Source organism: Capricornis sumatraensis, chromosome 14 (genome assembly GCF_032405125.1).
Source record: "Capricornis sumatraensis isolate serow.1 chromosome 14, serow.2, whole genome shotgun sequence".
NCBI classification, from domain to species: domain Eukaryota; kingdom Metazoa; phylum Chordata; class Mammalia; order Artiodactyla; family Bovidae; genus Capricornis; species Capricornis sumatraensis.
The window spans coordinates 76777475-76803434 of record NC_091082.1 but is presented as its reverse complement, the minus strand read 5'-3'; the positions used below and the strand labels follow the sequence as shown (position 1 = coordinate 76803434).

Here is a 25960-nt window from a genome sequence, read left to right as displayed (position 1 = left end):
TTTGCCTCTGTGAAATGATTTGGTGAAAAAGACCATCCTTTTTAACACACCACTGAGAGGCCGTTTCTGCTGCAACCTACCCTGTGGCTTTTCTCTCTTTAAAAAAAAAAAAAATTGTCCTTGTGTTTTGTGTATGGATGAGTTCACAGTGAGAATAGAATTATACAAGGGCAGGCGCACACACAAAAAATTCTTCTGCTTTCTTCCCCCACCCCCCCAGCCCCCTACCCTACCCAGTGATCTATCTATTGGTGGCTGTACCCCAACAGGCAAAGCCATTTAGCAAACACAGAGGGGGCAGCCGCGGTGCTGGGATGGCAGTGGGCTTTTCCCTTGCTTCGACCTACCCCGAAGGCCTTCATAATTAATTGTCCTTCAGAGATGAGGAAAGTTCAGAGACTGTGTGGCATGATGGTCATTGTCTGACATTCAGTTCTCCTTGCCTCGCCTCTTTCTCTGCACCCCACAAAGGGTTATCAATAGGAGAAAGGGAGCCAGTTCTCCGCTGAGTGCCGCTGGTGGTGGTTGGAGCTTTCAGGGGGTTAGTATCACTGTGTTCCGCCCATCCTGGATTAAATGTCTGTAGAGGTTCTAACCACCTTTTGAAAAGCAGCCTGTTTGTTTCGCTGAGGTTAAACAGACTCATTTAGCGAACCCCAAGCTTGTTCAGAAGTTGGTGATCCCTTTTCATGTAGCAGATAACATTTTCAATCAAATTTTCCTCACCCTACCCTAACCCTGCCCCCAGGATTTGACTGCACTGTAATTGTTTGGTTCTTTTTCAGCCATAGGGCAGAAAATGGATCATTCACTCACTTCTCTTAACTGCTTTGGTGTACATTTGCCAGAATAAGTGTTTGGGCAAACACACTTTTTGATGAAGCTTCGGACTTTGGTTCTTGAAAGTAGATTATCCCAGTTTTAAAATATTGTTTCACCTTCAGCGATTGCCTCAAGCCAATTATTTGGTAACATGACATAAAACAAATGAAAGCTGTTCGGCATCGCCCCTCCCCCCACCCACCCACCCCTGCCCTTTCAGCTGAGACACCAAATAAAGACGCGCCGTGGAGACAGCTATTTGAAAAGTAAAGGGAAAAGAGAGCCATGAGTGATTATTATACTACTGTTCCTGTGAAACAGAGGGAAGCCAAGAAAACAAACAGAATCCTTCTTCCTAGGAGCAGTTGAACCAGCACATTAGAGAGGTTTAAGTCATGGGGCCGGAGTGTTCATGGGGACCTCGAGGTGGAGGGACCCGTATTGAAAGAGCATCTCCGTGTCCCTCAGAGCTGTGTCTTCTGGAGAAAGGGACCTGCAGGATGCCCAGAAGCAATTCTGTCCCCACCGCTCTTTGAAGACGCTTTCACAACAGACCCTTTGCTATTTAGAGAGAACCCTGGATCGGGAAGTTGACACAACTAATATACTCATACCAAAAACGGGGAGGGGGGTGTGGTTCATAAAAAATTAAAGTTATTCTTATGAATCTTTCAGTAGAAGCCATGAAAAGGGACAGTAGTGTAGTCTAGGTCCTTTGTGTTGCCAGCCCTTCTTCCGGCCTCTGGGTTATTGTTCTTTCTGCTCCTCAAACAGACTTTCACTTTCAAACTGACAAAAGTCACTTAAAAGCCAGACAGCTGTACTAATACACCCACCTTGCGGAGCAGGAGCCAGGCCAGGTGACGAGGCCGGCTGAGCAGCCTTGTTTAAAACGGGCAGGGCAGCCCCCTCCTCCTTCATGTCGTTGTGGGGCTCTTTGAGGTGGACTCTTTATTGCTACTGTGTGGCCCTCGCTCCCAGGCTCCCCAAAATATGTCTTGCATTTTCTTTGCAGCGGGAAACCTTGACGACACCCCATGCTCATGTTTATCCCTCAGGCTTGGTGGCTAGGGTCATGGAAGTTAGAGCACAGAGCTTAGCAGCATCAGAGGGAGTCTGACTCAAAACTCTCTCCCTTTCATTTCTTCCATTTCTCTCTTTTTCCAAGCCTTTTCCAGCCAGTCCAAATTTCTCCTAAGCTTTTCTGATTTCTGTGGCTTCATCAGGAGTAGCTAGGACTGGAAGAAAAAAAAAAAAAAAGCCACCGGTGATGGGTGATGGGACAAGCCTCACCTTAGGAAGTGAGACTGCGCTGGAGAGAGGTGGGCACGCGGTTGTGCCCGCATCCCGGGCCTCAGGGCGCAGCCGCAGTGGGCCCCGGTGGGTCCTCCCCGTGTGTGTATTACAGCTCCCCCCTCCCCTGTCACCTTGTGTACAGTCTGGTCTGTGACACTGATGGTGATTATGTCATTATTTTGCTCTGGGGGCCCTGGCACATCTGCAGAGCCCAAGCACATCTTCTTTGTTGCGTTGGCAATCGTCCTGCACCACAAATGCTTCATTAGCCCTGCTGGCGGCCTCCTTGCCAGACGCCAGTGCCCAAATCCAGGCTTCTTTTTGCTCCGTTCTTTTGTGTCGCTGATGATCGAGTATTCATCTTCCTGGTTCTTCCCCGCTTTTTCTCGACTTCTGAACTCCAGATGTCCCGGCATGCTTGCCCAGAGCCTTCAAAAGTGTACCACGTGAAGCACGGTGACTGCACCTTTGAACCCAACCCCACCCCTTCCCACCTTCCCGGTCTGCCCTTTCCCAGATGAATCCGTGTGACTCCGAGTGGCGCCCCCAGGGTGAGGACTGACGTTTTCATACTTGCCCTTTGAAAAGATACCCAGGGATTGCTCCCAGTTTATGGTGGTCCTTAGGGTTAGAATGAAGCATTAATTAGATATGGCTTCGAGAGGGACACCTTTCTCCTCTAGCCCCACCTCTCCCCACCCCTTCCCTCTCCTTGGCTCTGTTATTCCTTTCTGTGCATTGCCACATTTTACCAGGTTTTCAGTAAGCAGTCTAAAAAGTGTGAGTACAGAAAATATTCTTCATGCCTCACTGAGTCATCTGGAAGGTTCCTTTTCTCTGAATGGAATCTTGATCTCCGCTCTACCGACTCCCCAAATCCCCCCCCGCCCCCCCCCCGCCTTTATTCTGCTGTCATACCCTCCCAGCCCCCAACAACGACCTATTATTAGATATTGAAAGTGACGAATGCATGGCTGTTTTGGGAAGGAACTAAAACATTTCTCTCAAGTTTTCCTCTGTGTATTGGATGGAGCCACAGCTTTTGTTAAGGTGTGCTGATTTCTACATTAACTGCAGTAAATTTTAGAGCTTAATATCTTGGGCTGTGATGGGAACTACATAATCGGTATGTTTAATTTCCTCTTAAATGTGAATTAATTGATCTGTGTTAGCGTATTATGAGGAGCTTCTCCAGTAGAGAGTTTAACCAATTTTATCCCCACACCACTGCAACATAAGATGTTTCCAATGTCTCTATGTTTGAGTAAAATGTAGATTTTAATTTTAAGGTATACCAAAAGGAAAAAATTAGTTCATAAATTTATTCAGAATCCTAGGACAAAGACCCTGGTAAGAATCGAAGAAAACCCCCTTCAAAGAATGAGTTGCCGTTTGTAGTAGGTTTCCGAGCTTTTCTAGTCACTGAGCCCTGGTCTGAATATTAGGAACAAAGCTAGGTCACAAAGGGAGGAGAAAGGTGGGCAGATCATTAGGCCACCAGCCCTGGGCAGGGAGCATGTCAGGAGAGGCGGGTACCTGTCATTGATTGCATCATTTTCAAAAGATTCAGGATGTCCCCAGAACATTCTTAACCTCCCATTATTAGATCATTATGGTTTTATCACCCTTGGGTTTATTTAAACCTTTTATAAAATCTAACTTCATTCTCAGAGTACACCACTTCTCAAGATAATAATTCTCTAAATGTATTACCTGCTGTGAAAATTGTATCTTCTTTTTATGGCTGTTAAAGTGATTTCCCTGGAACTCCAAAGGGGTAGCCCTGATTAGAATATCCTGGGATTTACGAACAGGACTAGGGCCATATTCTCCATTTCCTTTCTGATTTTATAGACTTTGATCATTACTCCCTCTTAATCTTCATCTCTCCAGATTAAGGAGCCCTAATCCTTTTTAAAAGTCTAATCTCATACAGTATGTGGGCTGCCCCCATCATTTCTATAATGCTCTTCCGGCAGGACTGTGTTTTCTGGAGGTACAGTTACAATTCTAGGACAATAGGGAGAGCTGGAGGGGGCAGCCACGTTATGGCTTTCTCCCTCACCTCCAATGGGACTTTTTTGATTGTCGCAACAGTTCATCCTCAGAAGTTGGATTTCTTGAGTAGCATCTCGGTAGCACTTTCTGGTTAAAATGACCCTGTGAGAACTTTTTATGAGACTGTTGGCAAGTATTCCAGCAAATCTGATTGTGTCTACGGAACATATCCAGCACATAAAAAATGCACAGATCCATCCTGCTGTGCTGATGTTTTCAGTGTTTTGATAGGTAAAGTACTGGAGTGTTTGACATCATGAAGACACAGCCTTAGCCTTGAGCATGGGTGTCTAAAAATGACCACTAAGGCAAGAAAGCTCTGGTCTCTATATTATTCTCAAGCAGGAAACAAAATGTTCCCTTACAAGAAGGTTTACTTTTATTTATAAAAGCATCACCTTGAGATCTTAAAAGGGAATTCCTTTGGGGAAGTCTTTTCCATGTCTATGAAAGTGTAAGTGTTAGTTGCTCGGTCATGTCTCTTTGGGACCCCATGGACCGTAGTCCACCAGCCTTCTCTGTCTATGGGATTTCCCAGGCAAGAATACCGGAGTGGGTTGCCATACCCTCCTCCAGGGGATCTTCCCGACCCGGGGATCGGACCCAGGTGTCCTGCATTGTAGGTGGATCCTTTACCATCTGAGCCACCAGGGAAGCCCTCAGTGTCAGAGGTCCTGGACTCATAATAGTGGAACTTAAGAGCCTAGAGTCTGGAACCAGTCCCTGGGATCAAACCTCAGCACTGATTCTTTTTAGCAGTGAAACCTTGGCAAGTGTCTTATCCTCTCTGTGCCTGCCTCAGTGTCCTCATCTATAAAACAGGGGAAATGATAGTGCCTACCTCACAAAGTTGGTGTGAGAATCAAATGAATGTCCACTAATATATTAGCAGAAAGTAAGTGCTGTATAAGCACTTGCTTTCATTCATTAGCAAGCCAAAGAAAAGTTACCTTGTCGCGGCGATCAGTAACCCAACGACTGCAGCATTTCCTGCCTACCCTAAACAGGAAAACACACAAAACAGAAGAGCAAACAGGGAATTGTCCTTAGAATTGGGACAGGGAGTCATGCAACATTGGTTTTGAAAAGAGAAAGGGATTCCTTCTGCCCCAAGTTTGGCCATAAAGGTGACAGCAGCCTGCAGGAGCTCTGGGAATCTGGAGTCATGGGTTCCAGATGAGAAGGGCACTAATGAGATGAGAGGGTAAGGTGGAAGGGGCCCCAGGTTGGGGGGGTCTGCCCCTGGCGGCACCTGCCTCATTGGGCTCCACTTTGTTCACCTGTAAAGTGATAAGATTAAAGACAGAGCTGTGTTCTAGCTCTGAAATTCTGCAGTTCTAGAATAGAAGACATTCTGTTTTCTCTACACAAGTCCTGCGCATGATGCAAAGCTTTAAACAGTGACTGTGGAGCCCCTGGGAATACAGATGGTGTCCACGTGGAGCCGCTTCCACCCTGCTGCAGCCTCATTATCTCAGTAAAACTCTCCAGGGCGCCCAGTTTAGTGTTCTCCCGAGGACCTCTTTGCAGATCTTTCAACCGTGTCCTTGGAGGCATGGCAACTCCCTTGCTGGGATTAGAGTGATGAATTTTTCAAATTTATAGACAATTTATTGCCATTATATGTGCTGCTCACTTCGTTGTGTTGGCTACGGCAGCCAAACAGTGAGGACATTCATCCATGAAGCCCTCATGCCTGTGGGGTTTTTAGGAGATGATATGGATCTGAACAAATGAAAACAGAGAGCCTGTATACCTGTCCCCACACACATTCCATCAAGGCCACAATTCAACCCAAACAGCCAGCCTGTGTAATATGTGTTAATTTTTGTAGCATATCCAACATCTCCCCTCTTTCAGGACAGAGTTGATTGTTTTAGATGCCATAGCTACCTTCACTCTGAGGCTTGGTTGGTAGTTGTTGCAAAAGCAACATCACCCTTTCCTTTAAGCATATCCCAGATGATCATAAATCGATCATAAAAGTCTTTTCCACTGGAGTTCTGTATGTCTGAGTTTGTGGCTGTGAGTGAAGTGAAAGTTGCTCAGTCGTGTTCGACTCTTTGTGACCCCATGGACTATACAGTCCATGGAATACTGGAATGGGGAGGGGAGCCTTTCCCTTCTCCAGGGGATCTTCCCAACCCAGGGATCAAACCCAGGTCTCCCGCATTGCAGGCAGATTCTTTACCAGCTGAGCCACCAGGGAAGCCCAGGTTTGTGGTTGGGAGTATCAAATCCTCACACTGGCCTTTTGGATTTGTTTTTTCCATCTTTCTCATGGTAATTATACTCAGCCTCTGTTTTTTTTTTAAGGCTACCTTAACAGTCGAACGGAGAAGGCAATGGCGCCCCACTCCAGTACTCTTGCCTGGAGAATCCCATGGGCGGGGGAGTCTGGTGGGCTGCAGTCAATGGGGTCGCTAAGAGTCAGACACGACTGAGCGACGTCACTTTCACTTTTCCCTTTCATGCATTGGAGAAGGAAATGGCAACCCACTCCAGTGTTCTTGCCTGGAGAATCCCAGGGATGGGGGAGCCTGGTGGGCTGCCGTCTCTGGGGTCGCACAGAGTCGGACATGACTGAAGCAACGCAGCAGCAGCAGCAGCAGCAGCAGTAGTAACAGTCGAAAATAAAATCTGGTCCTAAAAATGAATTAAGTAAAAGGTAATATATCTACTGGGAACGAATGTGTGGGAGTTTGAGTAAGGGTGTAGGCAGAGGCATGATCAGAAGCAGAAGTAGGGGATAGTTTCAAGGCCACTGCATTTCCTTCAATATAGTGTATTTTTCAAAGATTTATGTGTGTGTGTGTGTGTGTGTGTGTGTGTGTGTGTGTGTCTGTGTGTGTCTGTGTTTCCGGCTGCACTACTTGGCTTGGCTTGCTGGATCTTAGTTCCCTGGCCAAGGATTGAACTCGTGTCCTTGGCAGTGAAAACGCGGAGTCCTAACCGCTGGACCACCAGGGAATTCCCAGAGATTTATCAGCTTAAGTGACCTGAAAGTGTACAAAAGAATCTGTCTGTAGAGTCCTGAGCTTCCCTCAACAGCATCCTAAGTCTTCTCACCAGAAACATTACCTCAAGAGGTTTTGGTAGTTTACTAGAGGACTTCCAAAAGTCTCCCAGTGGATAGCCTTCTGAAATTGACTTTTCTGTCTTTCTGAGCTGTTTACCTTTCTTGAAAAAGGAATGTCAAAGCCTTTCACGAACTCCTAGCTGACTTAGCTTTGTGAATACAAAGGGTAATCGTGGAGGAGAAACCCATAGAATTCCCTAGACTACAAAGCGGAATTTTCCTGACTTTTGTGCCTTTCACCCCAGTCCTTGTCCCAAACCACCTAGATGTTACTGGGACACATCAGCAGTTGTCAGCAGAGAAGCGGAGGCTCCCGGAACCTGGGTTCTGTTCACATAGCGTCTGCATCTGCCTGCACCTTCTCTCCTGCTCACTCTGCTCCGTGCTGTTCTTTGTCCTGCCTCAACCCCATCTCCTCAACCCCATTTCTCCTCGGGCTTCTCACTCTTATTACTCCATCCCCACGAATAAAGGGCACACAGACTGGTTTTCATGTTCGCCTGGGCACAGCTTAATTATGGAGGTAAATCTCTGCAGAAAACAATCACGTAATGCATTCTCCAACGAAACAGGAGTAACTGCGGATTATCTGTGCCCCAGCTTCCCTCCGTGTAATATTGAAGAGCTGATGCCCTGTTGTTTTTGAATAATCTCCCATCCAAGAAGGGCACCAGGCTTGGCCCTATTCATTCCACTGCCTCACCCAGTAATGGTAGCAAAAAGTTAAACTTGAGGCGCTATCAGCCTGTCTTGAACTCTGACACGGTTGGCACAAAATTCGTGGGGTGACTTGAAGTTAGTGAAGGCTGCAGAGCGGCTATCTAATGCTTATTTTTCCATCGAAGTTGATTCATTACCTGCATCACGAAGGAGAGATGGAGTCCTCCATTTAGTACATTTGAATATTTGCTGGCAGGGAAGTGCCTAATGAAAAGCTCCTTGTCAAAGCAGGGCAAGACGGAGAGCCACCTGGTCCTTGGCATCTCTGTGTGTGGTCCAAGAACTATTCCCATAGACATGTGCAGCCTTACTCACATCTGAGGAGTGGTGTGACAATCCAGGTTGAATCTGAGTTAGTCGATCCCAGCTACCCTCGCAGGAACAACTAGTGCGCTGACCCAGTGAGGGACACGGGATTAGAGGAGAATGAAAGAGCTTTAGGCCTTCAGAAAAGTGGCTAGCTCTTAAGTTTGGCTGAGAGCAGGGGTTGGCACACTCTGGCTCGCAGGGCCGATCTGGCACTGAGTCTGTTTTTTTATGGCCCTTGCTAAGAATGGTTTTTACATTTGTAAAGGTTGTGAAAAGAAGGACAATATGCAACAGAAACCAAACCCAGCCCATAAAGCCTGTGCATTTACTGTCCGACCCCTTACAGAAGGAGTTTTCCGACCCCTGTCCGAGGCTTTTTCTGTCTTTGGTAGAAGATGAACTCTCAGATCCTTTCTCCTTCTGAAGTTCCAGAACTATGATTCTTTGATGCAAAGTCTTGGTCCAAATCTTACCGAACAACCTACTAGATGAGTAATTCCATCAGAGAGCTTGCCCTTGTTTTTAAGATGGGAGAGTATTTTCATAGTTTCTCGGGGATGGAGGGATGGGAGAAAATACTAGATTTTAGTTTTTGATGTTTTTTTTTTCCTCTGATTTTGTTTTTGTTTTGTTTTGATTAATGCTTATTTAAACTTGGAGTCACTCTTTGGACATGTGTAGAGTTTGGGAGAGAAGAAAAATTAAACTCATTATAGCAAGTAACATGACAATTATTATATTTCTTAATACATACAATGCCAAGACCTCCAAGCATGAACAAGTACACTGGCCACTTTAGGCACATTTGGTGAACCAGATTTCAGGCCTACAACATAGTTTTGACAGCCTCATAGAGTTTATTATAAAGGCATGTGTCCTTCTGTTCCTAGCAAGCTAGTACTTCCTTTTCTGGGGCTGTGGGAGAAATGGTTTTATTTATCTTGATAGGCAAAGTAGCCAGTGGAATGTTTACATAGCTTAAAGTGTATACACAAATTATTAACAGGTAGCATGGAAGTGAAGACAGTCTCTTCTGTTATTGTGAAAGTCACAACTATTCAAAATGCTCGATTCCAGCCCCTATCAATTATCGATTATGCTCTATCAATTATCAGCATCTGAAAGGTGTAGGAATTTACTTCTCTGAATATTCCAAATACAGTTCTATTTTCCAAATATCCACTCTTTCCAGGCAAGCAAGAATCCTGGAGTGGGTTGCCATTCCCTTCTCCAGGGGATCTTCCTAACCCAGGAATTGAACCCCGGGTCTCCTGCACTGCAGGCAGATTCTTTACCATCTGAGCCACCAGGGAAGCCCCTTCAAAGGTAAATGATTCAAATTCAAATGAGGAAACAAAGAAACCCCTCAGGGCAGCCTTGGCACTTCCTTTGGGCTGCTGAGGGAAGTCCACGTGAGGGTTGATGGCCAGGCCCACACCGCCACACCGAAGACCAGAGTCCCCTGCCTGACATCCTTTCCCGTGGTGTTCCACTGTCCACTCAAGGTAAATCCTCAACCTCCCACCTTGCAGCTTCCGTGGGACTGTTACGTCCTTTTTGCTACATTCCCGCCAATGGACCATGTCAACCATATCCTATCCGGACACCACTCTGTCAGCATTTATAAGGACTGGTCGGGCATTGAGGGTTGGCCAGCAGGTTCACTTGGAAGTGTATTCCCACAAGCTCAGAGCAGGTCCCTGCCACGGTGGCAGACGAGACACAGGCTTTCCTTTCGCCCCTTTTCCTGATCTTCCCTGCACCTCCTGCAGGCTGGCTGGGAGGACCCTTGAGGCTGCAGCGTGGATCTTGCTGTCTCAAGGTCCTTCCCCAGCCCTCTCCCAGGGCTTGGCCCCCAGCCCCTCCCTCGCACGTTGACTTGACGTTGGGTGGTACTCACAGAAGAAACAGCTTCCAACAGCTCAAACCTCTAATCCCATACCCACTAGAGATTTTGGCTTTTGGATTTTGGCAGGAAGGTCTGTTTGCCTATCAGGTCAGCATGAATAAAGATTTCTTTCTTCCCTTCTGTTTTTTTTTTTTTTTTTTTCAAAGACAAGAATCAATGGACACTCCCCCCAGAGCTCTTTCTCTAGAGACAGTTTATCCCCTTCTCCCAAGTACTTGTATTTTCTATTCTGACCACGCGTGTGATATTTTGTTTTTCTCTTTTCCTGTGAGACAACCAAAAAAATCTACCCCGTGTAAAATTTGAGAGCCAGATCAATTCTGAACCATCTTATCATTTTTAAAGTCTGTTTATCCAGCTTTGTAGGAGAAACGAGCAGACTGTTTGAAGGCCACATACTTTTCAAACCTTGGTTGCAACACGTTTGCCCCGTTTTGAAACTGTCTTTATCAGGCCGAGAAAACGAAAATCTATTTGACAAAGTGGCACTCTGGCCAGTTTATCTTGCAATATGGCTTTAGCTCACTGAGGCTATTGATTTCCTTAAATTAATGTTTACAGAATGCTACTGAATTTTGCTCAAGAGAACATTGTTCTTTTGAAGGTTTATAAAAAAAAATGATACAGACTGTTACTGCCATGTGTTCCTTTGCTTAGACCGAGGAAACATGGTGGGGGGAGGTTTTTTTTTTTTTTTTTGGTTGTTTTGTTTTAAGGACAGCCTTGAACTCTAGCCACTTCCTATAAGCATTTAGTCTTCACATATTCAAGTAGCAAAACATGTAAGTGGGAGGGAGGTGAGCCCACTCATATGCCTAAAACTTTGTGGGCATCACACTAGCCAAATCCTGTGAAAGAAAGTGAAAGTGTCAGCCGCTCAGTCGTGTCTGACTCTTTGAGACCCCATGGACTATAACCCTCCAGACTCCTCTGTCCAAGGGATTCTCCAGGCAAGAATACTGGAGTGGGTTGCCATGCCCTTCTCCAGGGGATCTTCCCGATTCAAGGATTGAACCCAGCTCTCCTGCATCGCAGGCAGATTCTTTACTGGCTGAGCCACTTCGTGGGCATCATACTAACCTGATCCCGTGAGGTCCCTGAATGCTGAATCTACCTGGAGCATCAGAGGCAGAGACTTTCGTTCAAAGCTCAGCTGTGGCTACAGAGTCTTCCTCAGCCTCATTTGGTGTCATGTGGGCAAACACTTCTGTAGCCACTGCTCCCTGAAAAATCCATCCTTCCCAACAGAGGTGCGGGCAGCCTCTGTTGTGAGAACAGCCCTGTCACCATTTGGTGGAAGCTCTTTTTTTTTTAGTAAATTTATTTACTTTTAATTGAAGGATAATTGCTTCACAATATTGTGTTGGCCTCTGCCGTACATGAACATGAGTGGGCCATCGGTATAGCCGTGTCCTCTCTCTCTTGAACCTCCCTCCCACCTCTCACCCCATCCCACCCCTCTAGCTTGTGACAGAGCAGCAGCGTGAGCTCCCTGAGTCATACAGCAAATCCTCATTGGCCATCTGATTTACATATTGTAGTTATGTGCTACTGTGTCACTCTCTCCAGGAACGCTTCAAAACACCTTACTCTTTGACTGGGGTGCTCTGTCCCTAAAACACAAAACCTAGCCTCTAGATGTGACTGTAAAACCAGCTTTCCCAAGGGAAATGTATTTGACTATTCAGCCCCTGACAAGATTCGCATCAGAATCATGACGTGATGGAAATAAAACTTAGGAAACACAAAGCAACTTTTCTCAGCATGTTGACTCAGTTGATAAAATCTCCCACGTGAACCTCCTCAGAGCATCTCTCAGAACACTGCTTTGCACACATATATGAATCGCAGTGAACTGTCTCCCAGAAAGTGGGCTTGTCCTTGAGGTTCAAACCACCGCCTTACTTTTGGAAACTGCTTTACACTTTCCAAAGCACATTCATGCTTGTTTTCCCACTGGATCCATCAGCCTGATGAGAGGGCTTTAGGACACAATCCCATGGTTCCCTCTGGGAAGCATCCTTTCTGCCCTTCTGAAGGGCCAGTTAGTTCCTGGCTAGTACACACAAAGTAAGCGTGTGTGTGACTGTGAAGGGAGATCCCTAGCCACGATATCTTGTCACCATCTTTCATAGCTCTGAGATTCCCCTCTTCTACCTCAGGCAGGAAAATTCAGTGAGAGTGAGACGGAGGAGAGGAACAGCAATAACGTATCTGTTTTTGCCTTTTCATTGGATAATCTCAATAAGGGGTTAGTAAGGCATCAGAGTTTATCCATTTGAGTCCACTCTGTCTACAGTCTAAGTCCCCAGCTTGTGCCACTGCCGTCAGGAACTATGTCTCTCCTTGATCAATATTTACTGAACAAACAGCAGGGACGAGAGAGTTTGTTTAGAGGAATCACGTGCACACCAGGGTGAATGAATGCTCGGGAAAGTACCTCAACTTTGTCTCCTTTCCTAAGATCTAGGGGTGTGTGTGCATGTGTGTACGCATGCGTGCAGACATGAGCATGCACAGACAGCCCCATACAAATGCCCTTTTTAACTTCTCCAAAGTCATCCAGAAAAATGCCTCGCTGTGTATGATTAGTACATTATTTATCCCTTAAGAGAACTCGCAATATCAATTCAGTTTCAAAAAACTCCAGCCCAAAGTTTGCTTCTCCTTTTGTGTTCCTATACAGGTTAAACATTTTGGAAAGGCTCTTAGGATGAATTAGAGGCACGAGCATCTTCCTTTGACCCTTTTCAGATGAGTGGAAGGGAGGAAAATGCAAGTGGAAACAATAAAAGCAGTTTGATAGGGCAACTCTAACTATATATTTCTGATGACATGACATTTCTTTTTAAAAGAAATCCCAAGGAGAGAAGGAGCTCTTGAGATTTTCAGAGCCACTTAGCCAGTTTTTGGAATCAGATGGGTTTAAGTCTAATAATAATTATAAACACCCTGGTGTTGATGTTGAGAGAGCTCTACTCTTTCAACTTCACTCAAACAATTGCTTGAAGGCTCAAGGCAGGGCCCTCAATGCAGTTGACTTGGAGGCACCTGGGTCGAGTTTGAGGGGTTTTGTTTCTGTGTGTGGGGGAGAGGCTGAGGGGGAAACTGTGGGAGTTATTTATTTATTTGATTTTGTGAATCGGAGTTGTAAAAGCCATCTGAAATATTCATGCAGAATTGTCTGAGAAGCCCGTTTCTGTTTTATTTACTGCACAGTAGACCAGCCACAGCGGATTAGTTCTACAATACCCGTAACAAAAGCCCAACAGCTGACGCATGTGATGTTAGGAGGTGACAAAACAGTTAAAGTATGCTGCTGGCTACAGGCGAGCCGTCAGCAGACGCAGACAAAAGGGTTTGTGACAAGAATAACTCTCTCTCCAAGGCGAGCAGTGAAGAGTATCCAAAATACCAGTACCCTTTTCTCCTTGACATTGTCTTCCTACAGTCAGCACTTTATTGCCCTTTTATAGTATTTTTTAAATGAAGGAGCAAGAAGAAAGTAAACCCACACACAGAACTAATTCACCAAAACAGTAAACCAAGATTTTACTTTCCCAGCAGTTGGCCACTTCTGCCCATATGTAGATTTCCTTTACCATTTCTTCACTGAAGTTTGAAAAAAACAATCATTTCAAGGATGAACTGAAAAGAGGATCCATCTTGATAAGATTGTCATCTCTTGATTAATAAGCTTGAGAAGCCATGTGAGCCTTTGGTTACTGGGGAGAGGAGCTAGGGAGCGAGGTCTATGCCTGGTTTATTTTCTGTCCATTTCTGCAGACATCATCCCACTGATGAAATGAGGCCAGTGGACCAGGTTTTAAAGGGGATGGAGGATTGTAAGAGAGCCACAGGGAGCTGTGCAAGGGGCAAGGTTTAGATCCCCAAAAAGAGGCCGATGGATGAGCCTGTGGCCGTTTCAGAGGTGTGAAAAATCAGCTGCCCTGTCTCCAGAAAATAGGAGAGACTGTCTTCTTTTTAACCTTTGTAATTCCCCTTCTATTCTCTCTGACATTCATTCAGCTGCCAAGAGCGTTTGGCAAGGTTTGGGCCAGCGAGCACACTTGCAGTGACCGCTAACCTTGGTATGTCCTGACACTTATGATGAGCGTCTGCAGGACGCAGAAGGCAGGCAGCCTGCTATGTCAGGCTTTTATTATGTACTGCAGAGGCTAGGGACAGCCAGTTTAATAAAACAAATCATCCTTGAAGGTAAAGCAACTGGGAAGAGGAGGAGGAAGACGGGGGGGAAAATGTGTCTTTGCCACTCATTCTGATAAAAAAAAGAACAGCAAAATAAGCACCCACCCAACGCACCGTGTGTGTGTGTGTGTGTGTGTGTGTGTGTGTGTGTGTGAGTGTGTGACAACCCAGGCACCCCTGAGCAGACCTGGAAACATCCTCCCACTTCTCCCATTTCATCTAAGCCCACAAGGCCCTCGTTTGCTCTGAGGAGACTCAAGAACAAACAGTGGTGATGAAATAGGTGGACGCTGAGAGTCAGCCCCCTTGAAATGTATGAGTCTGCTCAAGTACCTCCTCACAATTATATTCTCCTCCAGATGTCAAGACAAGGAGAGGCAAGACCATTTGGGGTGAGGTTCCTATATTGGGATGCCTTTTATCAAAGCAAAGTTTCCACTCGCCTCTCCTGAAGAACACTCAGCACCGCAGCTCCCACAATAGCCTCAGAGTCCCAGCCAGAGACTTTGGAAGCCTTTTGTTTTTCCCCTGTGGCATGTCCAAAGGCATGGCCTTCCCTCCCCCTCCCAGCGGCCGGCATTGTCTTGCATTCCAGGGACTTGATTGACTGTTGCCACCTGATGCTGAAGAGATACTCTAGGGTTCATTCTGCAGATTGTTGGGTTCTATTAAAAGAAACCTAGATAAGGGATTACTTGTCACTAAGGGATTTTCTGCAGATGTTTATTAGTGATTGGAAATCCATTAGGTGTGAAGAGGTACTGAAAAAACATGGACAAGACCAGTCTCATAACCCTGAATTCTTAAGACGCTCGCTCAGAACATCAGAAAGGAGTCTCCCCCCCCACCCTCCTTACTCTGTTAAATGGAGTTGGGGAGACTTTTCTGGCAGAGAGGTAAGGGTCTCTTTCATGGGCAATATTTCTACCTGTGGATGGAATTCCTTGGCACTCTTTCAGATCAGTTGCTACCCATCAATTACCTCTGTGGAGCCACCAAAAAAAAGATTAATTGCTCTAGCAGTAGAGGATCTCGTTATAACTTTCTTTTATCTAGCCCAATCCGTTGCATGAGTATTGCCTCAAATTAAGCACAAAATTAGCAAACCATTTCATTTGTTCTCAAAGAATTCATCCCTTCCCAAACATAAACCAATAACCTGAGTCTCCTCTTGGGAATCTTTTGTGTCATTCCCACTTATTTTGAAGTTACTAGCTCTTCTGTGGTTTTTCTAAGCCACAAATCCACAGCTTGTCAAGGTTTTGATGCCTCGTATAAGTAGGAATTACTGAAAATGCATTTAAAAGGAGCCAGCAGGGTTTAATGGCAATAGACCTGAATCGGTTATTTCACATGAGTCTCTTCATCTCATAATTTCTTCATCCCATAGAATCTCATACTTTCTTCATCTATAAAATGAGCTCTGAGATCTATTTCAAGTCTTTAAAGTCTATTTTTTTTATCATTATTTTAAAATTCCTTTTTTAAGTATTTAGTCGGAAGGTAAGGTGTGATTCTAGAGCAATGTGGGGCAAAGCAGGAGGCAGGGTCTCGTTTTGAGCTGTTTATCAAAGACGATGCAACAAAACCCTGTGTAGCGTTGTGAGGAAAACACAGAATGGAAGCCAGGAAAGCTCTCAAAAGACATCTAATGATAAATCCACTACAACTAGATGTAAGTAGGTGAAAAGCTAAATGACATCAAGACACAAATGCGCAAGTTGTTAAAGGACAGCCCAAGAGTATTGCCAAAAGAAATGAATGTTTGAAACAGGATGCGTGCGTGTGTGCCAAGTTGCTTCAGTCACGTCGGACTCTTTGCGACCCTAGGGACTGTAGCCCACCAGGCTTCTCTGTCCATGGGATTCTCCAGGCAAGAATACTGGAGTGGTTACCAGGCCCTCCTCCAGGGGATCTTCCCGACCCAGGGATCAAACCAGCATCTCTTATTCTCTTACGTCTCCTGCCTTAGCACAGGTGGGTTCTTTACCACTAGTGCGACCTGGGAAGTCCTTATAAAAGGACAAAACCCACTAAAAATCAGTAACCAGCATGGCCGATGATAAGAAATAACAGGGTGGGATCTCCCTGGTGGTCCAGTGGTTAAGACTCTACCTTCCAGTGCAAGCGGGTGGGTTTGATCCCTGCTTAGGGAACTGACATCCCACATGCTGTGTGGCATGGCCAAGAAATAAAAATGATACATTTTTAAACATTAAAAAAAAAGAGAAAATAACAGAATGGAGGCTGTGCACACTCCCCAAAGAAATTTCTTTGATCTGTTCTCAGGCAAACCCTCAGAACTGCACTTCTTCCCTCCTCCAAGACTGACGCTTTTCTAGATGCATCCCCCTCCTCTGACTGTCTTAAACATCATCCCTATTCCCTTGGCCCTGGTTTCCAGATCTCCTGGGGGTCCTGGGAGTGGATAGGCTTCATCTGGCGCCCCTGCCATACCTCTGTCCCCAGAACTCTCCGCCAGGCCAGGCTGCATCCTCGAGTGTTCAAGGACCATAGATCCTCATCGTGGGTCTGTTGCCAATGGCCAGGGAAACCACACTTCTTGAAATGTTTCTTTTAATAAATGCCTCTGATTATGTTTCTGTAGCATTTGGCTAACAGCTCCCAAACCCTGTAGTTAGAGTGAGTAGTTGCACTGTGTAACTCGTCTCCAGCCATAATCCCTCTCTCAATAACGCCCATTTGACACAATTTGAAGGATCATCTTTGGGGAAGACAGGAGAGTACTCAGAAAGGCTGCTTAATGACTTTTTATTTGGTAGAAGGTGAGTGGGAGGGCTGATTGCCACTCCATGCCCTCCCCATCCCACAAATACACGTGTATGTGCGGGAGATTGGGGAGGTCATCAGAGTTCAGTTGAATTCTCATCAGGGAATGGCCTTTGGAGTATATGGGTTTGCACATTTATGGAGGGCAAGGTGCTACGTGCATGCTCAGTGATATCTACTCTTTGTGACCCCATGAACTGTAGCTTGCCAGGCTCCTCTGTCCATGGGATTCTCCAGGCCAGAATACTGGAGTGGGTTGCCAACACTACATTAGGTTGCCATTTCCTCTTCCAGGGGATCTTCCCGACCCAGAGATCGAACCAGCATCTCTTGCACTTGAGGCAGATTCTTTACCGCTTGAGCCATTAGGAAAGCCCTGGGGAGCAAGGTGGTATTTCCATTATTTCCCAGGCAGTGGTTGGAACTATGTCCTGAGAAACTAGCCTATATATATATTTTGGGAGAAGCTTCTCAACATTTTCACTTTTTCTAGAATCCAGTCAGCCCCAGATTGGGGCTCTTTTTCTTCTGGAGCATCATTAGATTTCTTTCAAAGGACAAGTGACTTGCCATAGGAAGCACTGAACTTCTTTGTCCAACTCCAAATGTCTCAGACAGGTTTGTCTGGTATCATTTTCATTTTCTTTAACAGTTACTATCATTATAAAAAGGTCCACTGCACAAAGCGAGAAAAGGTGGGGAGAATGGGATCAAATATGTTCAAAATGACAACCCCTCTCTGTTACTTTGGTGAGCAGCAGGTCTGAGCCAAGATAAAAATCTCTCACCTCTTGTCTAGGTGTAGACAGATCCGTCTACACGTGCAGCTGCAGTGCTTTCACTTCCTCAAATGTCTGCACTTACTGTAAAAGTAAAACATTATTCATGTGTAAGTTCCCCCACTAAAGGAAAACTACAAAGTGTCAGTGTGTACTTGGAAAATTATAAGTATCTGGAATGATTCTGTGAATCCTGTTTCATTGTAGGAGTGATAGGTCCTGCTTTACCATGTAACTTACAAAGATTACTAAATAAGTACGTCAGTAGCTATTCCTTTCCCTAGACAAGAGCTCAGACTATTAAACAACTACTAATAAACAACTCATAAGCACATGCACAGAAAACACACACATATATTCATTGCTGTGGTAGGAAAGAATTAACAAATAGATTTTCTGAACAGTATATTTGGAGAATGTTTATCTTGAACTACAGTGACTTTGAACAATTCCCTTATTCTCTCTGAGCCTCCATTTTCTTACTGTAAAATGGGGTTAATAACCACAGAGATGTTGGGGAAACTGAATGATACAGTTCACATTCAGTATATAACACAGTACCTGACACATAATAAGCAGTCCAAAAATGTGGAGTAGTATTACTATCAACTGCATAAATCACTCTCTTATGGAGAAATTCTCATCTCAAGGTAAAGTATTTTCTGATGTAGGATTTTAGGATTTGGTACATGTTTTATATTTTGGGCTTCCCTGATGGCTCAGATGGTAGAATCTGCCTGCAGTGTAGGAGACCTAGGTTCGATCCCTGGGTCAGGAAGATCCCCTGCAGAAGGGAATGGCAACCTACTCCAGGATTCTTGTCTGGAGAATTCCATGGACAGAGGAACCTGGTAGGCTACAGTCTGTGGAGTCACAGAGTGAGACACGACCGAGCAACTAACACTTTTGTATTTTGGGACTCAGTATTAATATCATCATCTTACTCTTTTTTTTTTGTCCACAGCATAGAGGCATACCTCAGAGGTATTGCAGGTTCCATTCCAGACTACCAAGTGTTGCAATACAGCAAGTCACATGATGTTTTCTTTAATTTTCCAGTGTATTTAAAAGTTATATTTATACCATATTGTACTCTATTAAGTGTGCAACACCATTATGTCTAAAGAAAGTATAGACCTTCATTAAATATACTTAATTGCTAACAATGCTAGCCATCATCTGAGCCTTGAGTTGTAGTCTTTTGGCAGTAGTAACATCAAAAATCACTGATCACAGATAACGAGAGCGAAAAGTTCGAAACATTTCGAGAATTACCAAAGTGTGACACAGACATGTGAAGTGAGCAGTTATCATTGGAAAAAATGGTGCCGGTAGGCTTGCTTCACACAGGGTTGCCACAAACCTGCAATTCATAAAAAAACTCACTATCTGTGACCTATAATAAAGCAAAACAAAGTGCAGTGAAAGGAGGTATACCTGTCCTTTATAGTGCGGAATATTTTAGTATACAATTTAGCAACAGAGTCGACAGTCCTCTAATACAAGCAGGAAACTAAGGTTTTAATTTTCTTCATTTGTAGCGTGGGTTTAGTTTATATCAAAGGCCAATTATTAGTCTACTTCTGAGAAGACATTTTGTTTTCCTAATGGAAAAATGATTCAAATTCTGAAAGATAAGGTAGAGAACTGATTCTGGAATACACCTCTTTAATGAAGTGAGGAGTCCCAACAGTATGTCTCCATTTTTCTACTCAAATATTCACAATGGAATCCAAGTTTTTCAATAGGTCTGCATGTATCCTTTGCATAAGTCTTTTTCTAAAACTCTACAAAGCTGTCAACCCCACATTACAATGCTACTATATATAACAACTTTACATAAGAGAATAGGGGTCGGCCATTTTTAGAAAATACAGGTGCCCTGTAAGCCCCTTTCTGAAAGAAAGACCTTAGCTCAATTTCCTTTGAAGAACTGGAGACTTGAAACTGAAAACTTTATTAATGCCATTGTCTCCTTGTATCAGCAGGTTCCAGAGAGATTCCTGGAAGTTGCGCAGATCACATTACGCGAGTTTTTCAATGCCATTATCGCAGGCAAAGATGTTGATCCTTCCTGGAAGAAGGCCATATACAAGGTCATCTGCAAGCTGGATAGTGAAGTCCCTGAGATTTTCAAATCCCCAAACTGCCTACAAGAGCTGCTTCATGAGTAGAAATTTCAACAACTCTTTTCGAATGTATGAATAGTAGCAGTCCCCTTTGTATTTCCACGTTATCCGTGTCTAGATTTTGATTTCATATATGTGTGTATGGGAGGCATGGATATGTTATGAAATCAGCTGGTAATTCCTCCTCCATCGTCTTTCTCTCATTTTCTTCTGTTTTCAATTGCAACGGGGATGATTCTTTTCCTGCCGCCTTTAGTTTACTTTTGCCCAAGGCCCTTAACATTTGGAGACTTAAAATAGGCTTAATTATCAGGGAAAAAAAGAATGTTGACGTGTGTAAAGTCTATATTAGCAAGGACGGGCATTTGTTTAAAATGCGTCTGCTGGATTCATGGTTTGTTGCAAATGGCGGTTGGCGGAGGGAGACCCGTGACAAAGCACAACTCCGCAGTCAGTGATGCGTCTCTTGTGTTTACTGCTGAGAAGGTCAGAAAACTGAATGAAACCACTTGATAAACTTAAATATTTTGCTTGGTTTGAACTCAGTAAGTAGCTTTTTATCACACGTTTGAAAATAATGCCGGTGGCAGATCAACAGCTCACTTTTCAAAAGTACCCCAAAAGGCCACATTTTAAAAAGAAAACATGATCACTAACTGTCAAGTTTTTCCTCAGAGAAATGGCAAACACCCCAAACTAGTTTCTTTTGGAGGCAGAGCAATTTTATACAAAACTGACTTTTCAAGGTGAGACTGGAAATTCATGTGGTTTCTAGTCACCTCTTAGAATTTTGCAATAGGTTCTTCTTGGTAGTAAGTGAGTACCTATCATTCTTCGTACAGGAAAACCCCTATAATGTGTTATTATTTTCTGTATATCTTGCTTAAGATATAAAAAGGCACATAAGTTTCAATTTTATTCTTTGCAAAACTTTGTTTATATGCTTTAGAAGAATTATCATGTCTGTTTAATATTTAACAAAAAAAAAATTTTTTTTTTCGAAAAACACTATTTTCTGAATTCCTTTCTATGGTAAGGAATAAAGGACATCCTAACTTGACCATAAAGTTCCTGCCTATACTAGAAGTTTGTTGACAGCTGCTAGCTGACTGGATCTTCCCCTCCTGAGAGGAGTACATTTGAGAATGACCTATTTTCCTATACATTTCCACACTACCTACCCTGATGGATATTCAAAGTGGTGACAGTCTAATTTAAAGTGTTTTGATTTTAGGTACAGTGTTTTAAAGCAATTGATAAAGTCTCTTCTAACTCAGAAGCTAGTAACTGACCAAAACATGACAAGAGTGTATAGAATAGGAGAGTTTGGGAGTTAACCCAAAAGACACAATTTCAGCACACATAAGAAAGCTAGCTGCTATCTCATGCTTTCTTCAATGGTTCTCCTCTTTTTTTCTTTCTCTTTTCTTTTTCCAGTTTTTCAAAAGTGTACAACGTTTCCATACTTGCTTTTAAAAAGCCATATGGCATTCACACTTGTTTTCTTGGATGGGTTTTGTGTGCAGAGGCAGTAAGAATTCCTTTTTTATTCTAATAGTGTTTTCCAGAACCCTCCCTCCCCTTCAGTAATTTGATCTACATCTTCTAAAATGACACAGTAAAAGAAAAAAAAGAAAACCCTGGTATTTAGATTATGTATAACATAAATACCATTTTTTCCTTGATTTTTATAAAAATGACATTTGACTTTGAAGAATGTCGGTTGACCCATGAGACTAGCTGACCCAATCGCTGTATTTTAACATCATTTATAAATTCTGCTGATGGACAGGAATGTATGAAGGCAATTATTGTCAGCACAAAGCTTTAAAACCTGCTGACTTTAAATTAAACAGTGTGGTCCTGTGATGCCTGCGTCATTCAGGGGAGACAGCCTCTCACGGTGTGGACGGAGGGCAGCAGCTTAGGCCTGGCACGCCCCAGCCTCCCTGCACAACTGAACCCATCCCCCAGCTCGGAGGCTCCTACACAGCGTACACAGGCCCATCGGAGCCAATATGTTCTTGTTCTGGCTTGTTTAGGAAAAAAAAAATGTTCAGATAATCATCACATTGGAATATAATGCAAACCAAAAAAAAAAAAAAAAAAAATCCAATCAGCACAAAGTAGAGAAGCAATCTCAACTTGTGGTCACACTCTTTCGCCTTGCTTCACGCCCAAGAGTATGACATTCGTTGTTCACATCAGTATACAACTGGCTCTTTTTGCTGTTCCTTGGAATTCACATCACCATTGTATTGCCATTTGCAAGGCAAAAGGCAAAACTGTAATGTATTCACCTATCAAGACAGATTGCTAGTATCTTCCTGATCTGGGGCAAATTTAGTATTGATTCCAGACATATTTAGATTTTTAGTATTATTCTCCCCTGCCTTTCTAATTTAAATAGACAAATTAAGCAAAAGTGTGTATTCACAACCAAATGTTGATGTGCTTATCCACAATAATATCCTCTCAATGTTCACTGAGGCATAGAAATTGTTTCAGAGTAGAAATTGCAGCGTGAGTAGAAACTCACCTCATTGTCCTGGAAACAGAACTTGATCATTTTGCTTTTAGATGATTCTTTTTCTTTCACCACCATAAAATCTTATGCCTCCCAGTGCATTGGAAAATGGCAAAAGCCTGTCTCTCAAAATGCCTATTTAACAGGTTTTTTAAAATCACCATCTTTCCAATCTTCATTCAACTCTCACCACATAAAAATTGGCAACTTGGGAGAAAGTTCGCTTTCTCCGGTGGGAGGGTGAAGGACTAGGGACAGTTTACAAAGGGAAACAAAGTCTAAAGTCCATGTTGAAGTACCACATTTCCACTTATTTTCTGCTAACCCCAAATATTTTTGCATCTACACTTGAGGTTATAGTCTGTGCCTAGACCTAAATGCACCAGCGGGGGGATTTTTAAAAATCCTTCAAAAATCCCACTTTTTTCCCACAAGTACAATTGTTCTTGTGCCTTCTGTGGCTTTCGATTTCATCTTTTTGACTTTATTTCCAATTACTACAGCTGCAATAAACACTAGATTTTTTTTCTGGCTGTTTGACATAACGTTGATAGCTATGCATATTTTGTGTCTTTTTAAAAACAAAGCGGGAGAATACGTTTTTGAGAAGAGAATTTTTAGAACAGTTTGATACCGCAAATTATTTTTTCCTCAATTGTTTGAGCAGCATTCGAGTTTTGAAAATTCTTGTAGAAGCCAATTTTTTGTAACTGTGGTGCAAATCTTGTGTTTTCTTAGCCTAACGAAAAGTAGTATAGAAGCAATATTTCATACCATGTGCTATATATGTGTGTGCAGATGTGTGAACATAAACACATACACACATATACACACATGTAAAAATAGACATATATATATGCGTGTGAAGTGGAAAGCTTACCTTTTCCTACCTAGATTTAAGGACCTATTTTAGGCATTTGTTATGTTTTGTCAAAAGAATGTTCTATTTGCAACAACAAAACATTTAATTCTTACTGTATCTCTGGCTGTTTAATGAGGACATTTCACTTTAACTGGTAAAACAACGTGGAAGATGGTAGAATGTAGTAATTATTTAAGGAAATGTTCACCCACATATTCCCGAAGTTTGCTTTGTGCCTCCAAGTATTATTCCATTAAAGTGTTTTATGTTTGCCAATTCATTGTTGCTGTGCTAGGGATGTGGGTGAATATCATTTTAAAAAATGTTAAAAACAACAAAAAAAAAGCAAAACAAAAACACTAAAGCAATGGGGAACTTTTATAAAGCAATGTAAATATTTAACCTCATGGCTGTTGTTACGTAAGACATGAGATTTTAATAAATAACTACATTCTCACAACATCTGTTGAATTTATTAGGAACACTTCGGTGACTGTATAGACAGTTGAAAGCATTCTTGAAAATCCTGCTCTCTACTTTTAAAAGATAAGAGTCTCTTTCATCAGATGTCAAGGGCAAGGGTAATGCAGTTTCTGTAAATTTATGAAATTTCTTTTCTGTGTACATGAAGACAGTAAGTATGTAATCCCCCTCCCCCCCCACACACACATACATGCATACACATATAGGTTAATATTAAGTCGTAAAGCTAAAGAGTTGGGGGCTTTCAAATTAGGATGTTCCCCAGAAGCAATCATAAATTCATCAAAGAAAAAGTGGTTTACAGAATCCCCTGAGAGAAGGCGTGTGCGTGTGAGGACAGAGCAGAATCTCTTTGCCATGTATATTATAGACTCTTTATTGGTGTGAATAGTACAAATGTTTCGTTCTGGTACAGACTCCGTGTTTGCAAATTATAAGAAGCATTGTTTTCAAAAAGCTCCCCTTAAAAGAACGTAACTGGTTTCTATGAGTAAGCAGTTACCGTATTGCACTTACATGTGACATTGAAGGAAGTGCAGTTTTGTTTTCTGTAGACCTGTTGGTTGTAAACCACCTATAAGACTAAAGCTAAAATGCTCGTTTTCAGAGCTGGGATCAAAACTGGTATTTAACCTTTGCATCTTCTTATAAGTATCCTTCTAGAAATATAACAGAATCTGGGAGCAACTGGACTTTGAGTCTTTTCAGCTGAGCCCTCTCTCAAAACTGACACCCCGAAAATGCACAAACATGCGCATGAGCAGAAAAGGCGAACAGAGTGGCCCTTTTTTGTGAAAATGGATTCATTCTTTGTTTTTTAAAATATTTGAATCCTCTCCATAGGGGGGAAAAGCATTTTTAAATTGTATATTACCACTTCAAAATTAGAATTCGAAAAGCAAATGTATTTGGGGTTGGTCTCAGCAATACACAGAAGAATCAAAGGTCCTGGCTTCCCCCAATATTGTCCCAGCCATTTCTCATATGTATATAGTATAAACCGTGACAAAACACTGCCTTTATATTATTTAGCAATATGTTGTAAATAGCATTATTAAGCTCTTTTTTTTGTAATAAAGACCCTTTGATTTGAATATAGTACAATAACTGAACTGATAAAGTCAATTTTTGATTTTTTTTTTTTTTTTAGCTAGAGGCAATTTCAATTGTGGATTTTTGTTGTTGTCTATTGTTCTGAAGACTTTGCATAATTTATTGGTTTAATTTATCCTAATTTATTTGATGAAGGTGTACAATTTTGTATTACCAAGGATGTACTGTAATATTAATTGATATGATAAAAAAAACAATGAGACTCCCTGTCCATATTAAAAAATAAATAAAAAGGTGCAGTAGACAATTGATTTTAAAGTAAAAGTAAAAAAAAAATTAGTTTGGCAGCTACTAAATTTTAAAACAGGAAAAAAAATGTGTTGGGGGGAGGGTGGGAAGGGGGTTTCACTTTGTGTGTTTAAGCTTTTGTACACTCTGCAGACTTTTACCTTTTGCTTTGTACCACTGAAAGGATACAGTAGTCCAATTGCCTTGTGTGCCTTCCATCTCCTCTTAAACTGAATGTATGTGCAGTATATATGCAAGCTTGTGCAAAATAAAATATACATTACAAGCTCAGTGCCATTTGATTTCTTTTAAACATGGGACACTTAGTTTTTGGACCTGTGTCCAATTCTAGGGCAGCAGGCTAGTTGTGACTGTAATATCAGTTATGGCGTTTTCCTCCTCCTGCCAGTTGGGCAATTTATTTTTTTGTTTGTTATTTTTGGTCATGTACTTGCAAGATATTAGTTCCCTGACCAGGGATTGAACCTGTGCCCTTGGTACCCAAAGTGAGGAGGCCTAACTACTAAACTGCCAGGGAATTCCCTGGAATTTTCCTTTTTTACAATTCTTAAGCATACAAACCTAGGATCGTTACACGCAACTCATAGAAATGGTCTTTTTTTTACTTCAGACATTTGTAGTAAATG

At 42.9% G+C, this 25960-nt stretch overlaps 1 protein-coding gene across 1 annotated transcript in view; it reads left to right on the top strand.

Moving 5' to 3' along the window:
- The window catches only part of PROX1 (prospero homeobox 1), a 53882-nt gene extending 28495 nt beyond the window's left edge, over positions 1-25387 (top strand). Inside the window, exon 5 of the mRNA XM_068985935.1 lies at positions 19960-25387. Coding sequence (XP_068842036.1) covers positions 19960-20145 — 186 coding nt within the window. The 3' untranslated portion in view covers positions 20146-25387. The remainder of the gene's footprint in view (positions 1-19959) is intronic.
- Positions 25388-25960: the final 573 nt, after the last annotated feature.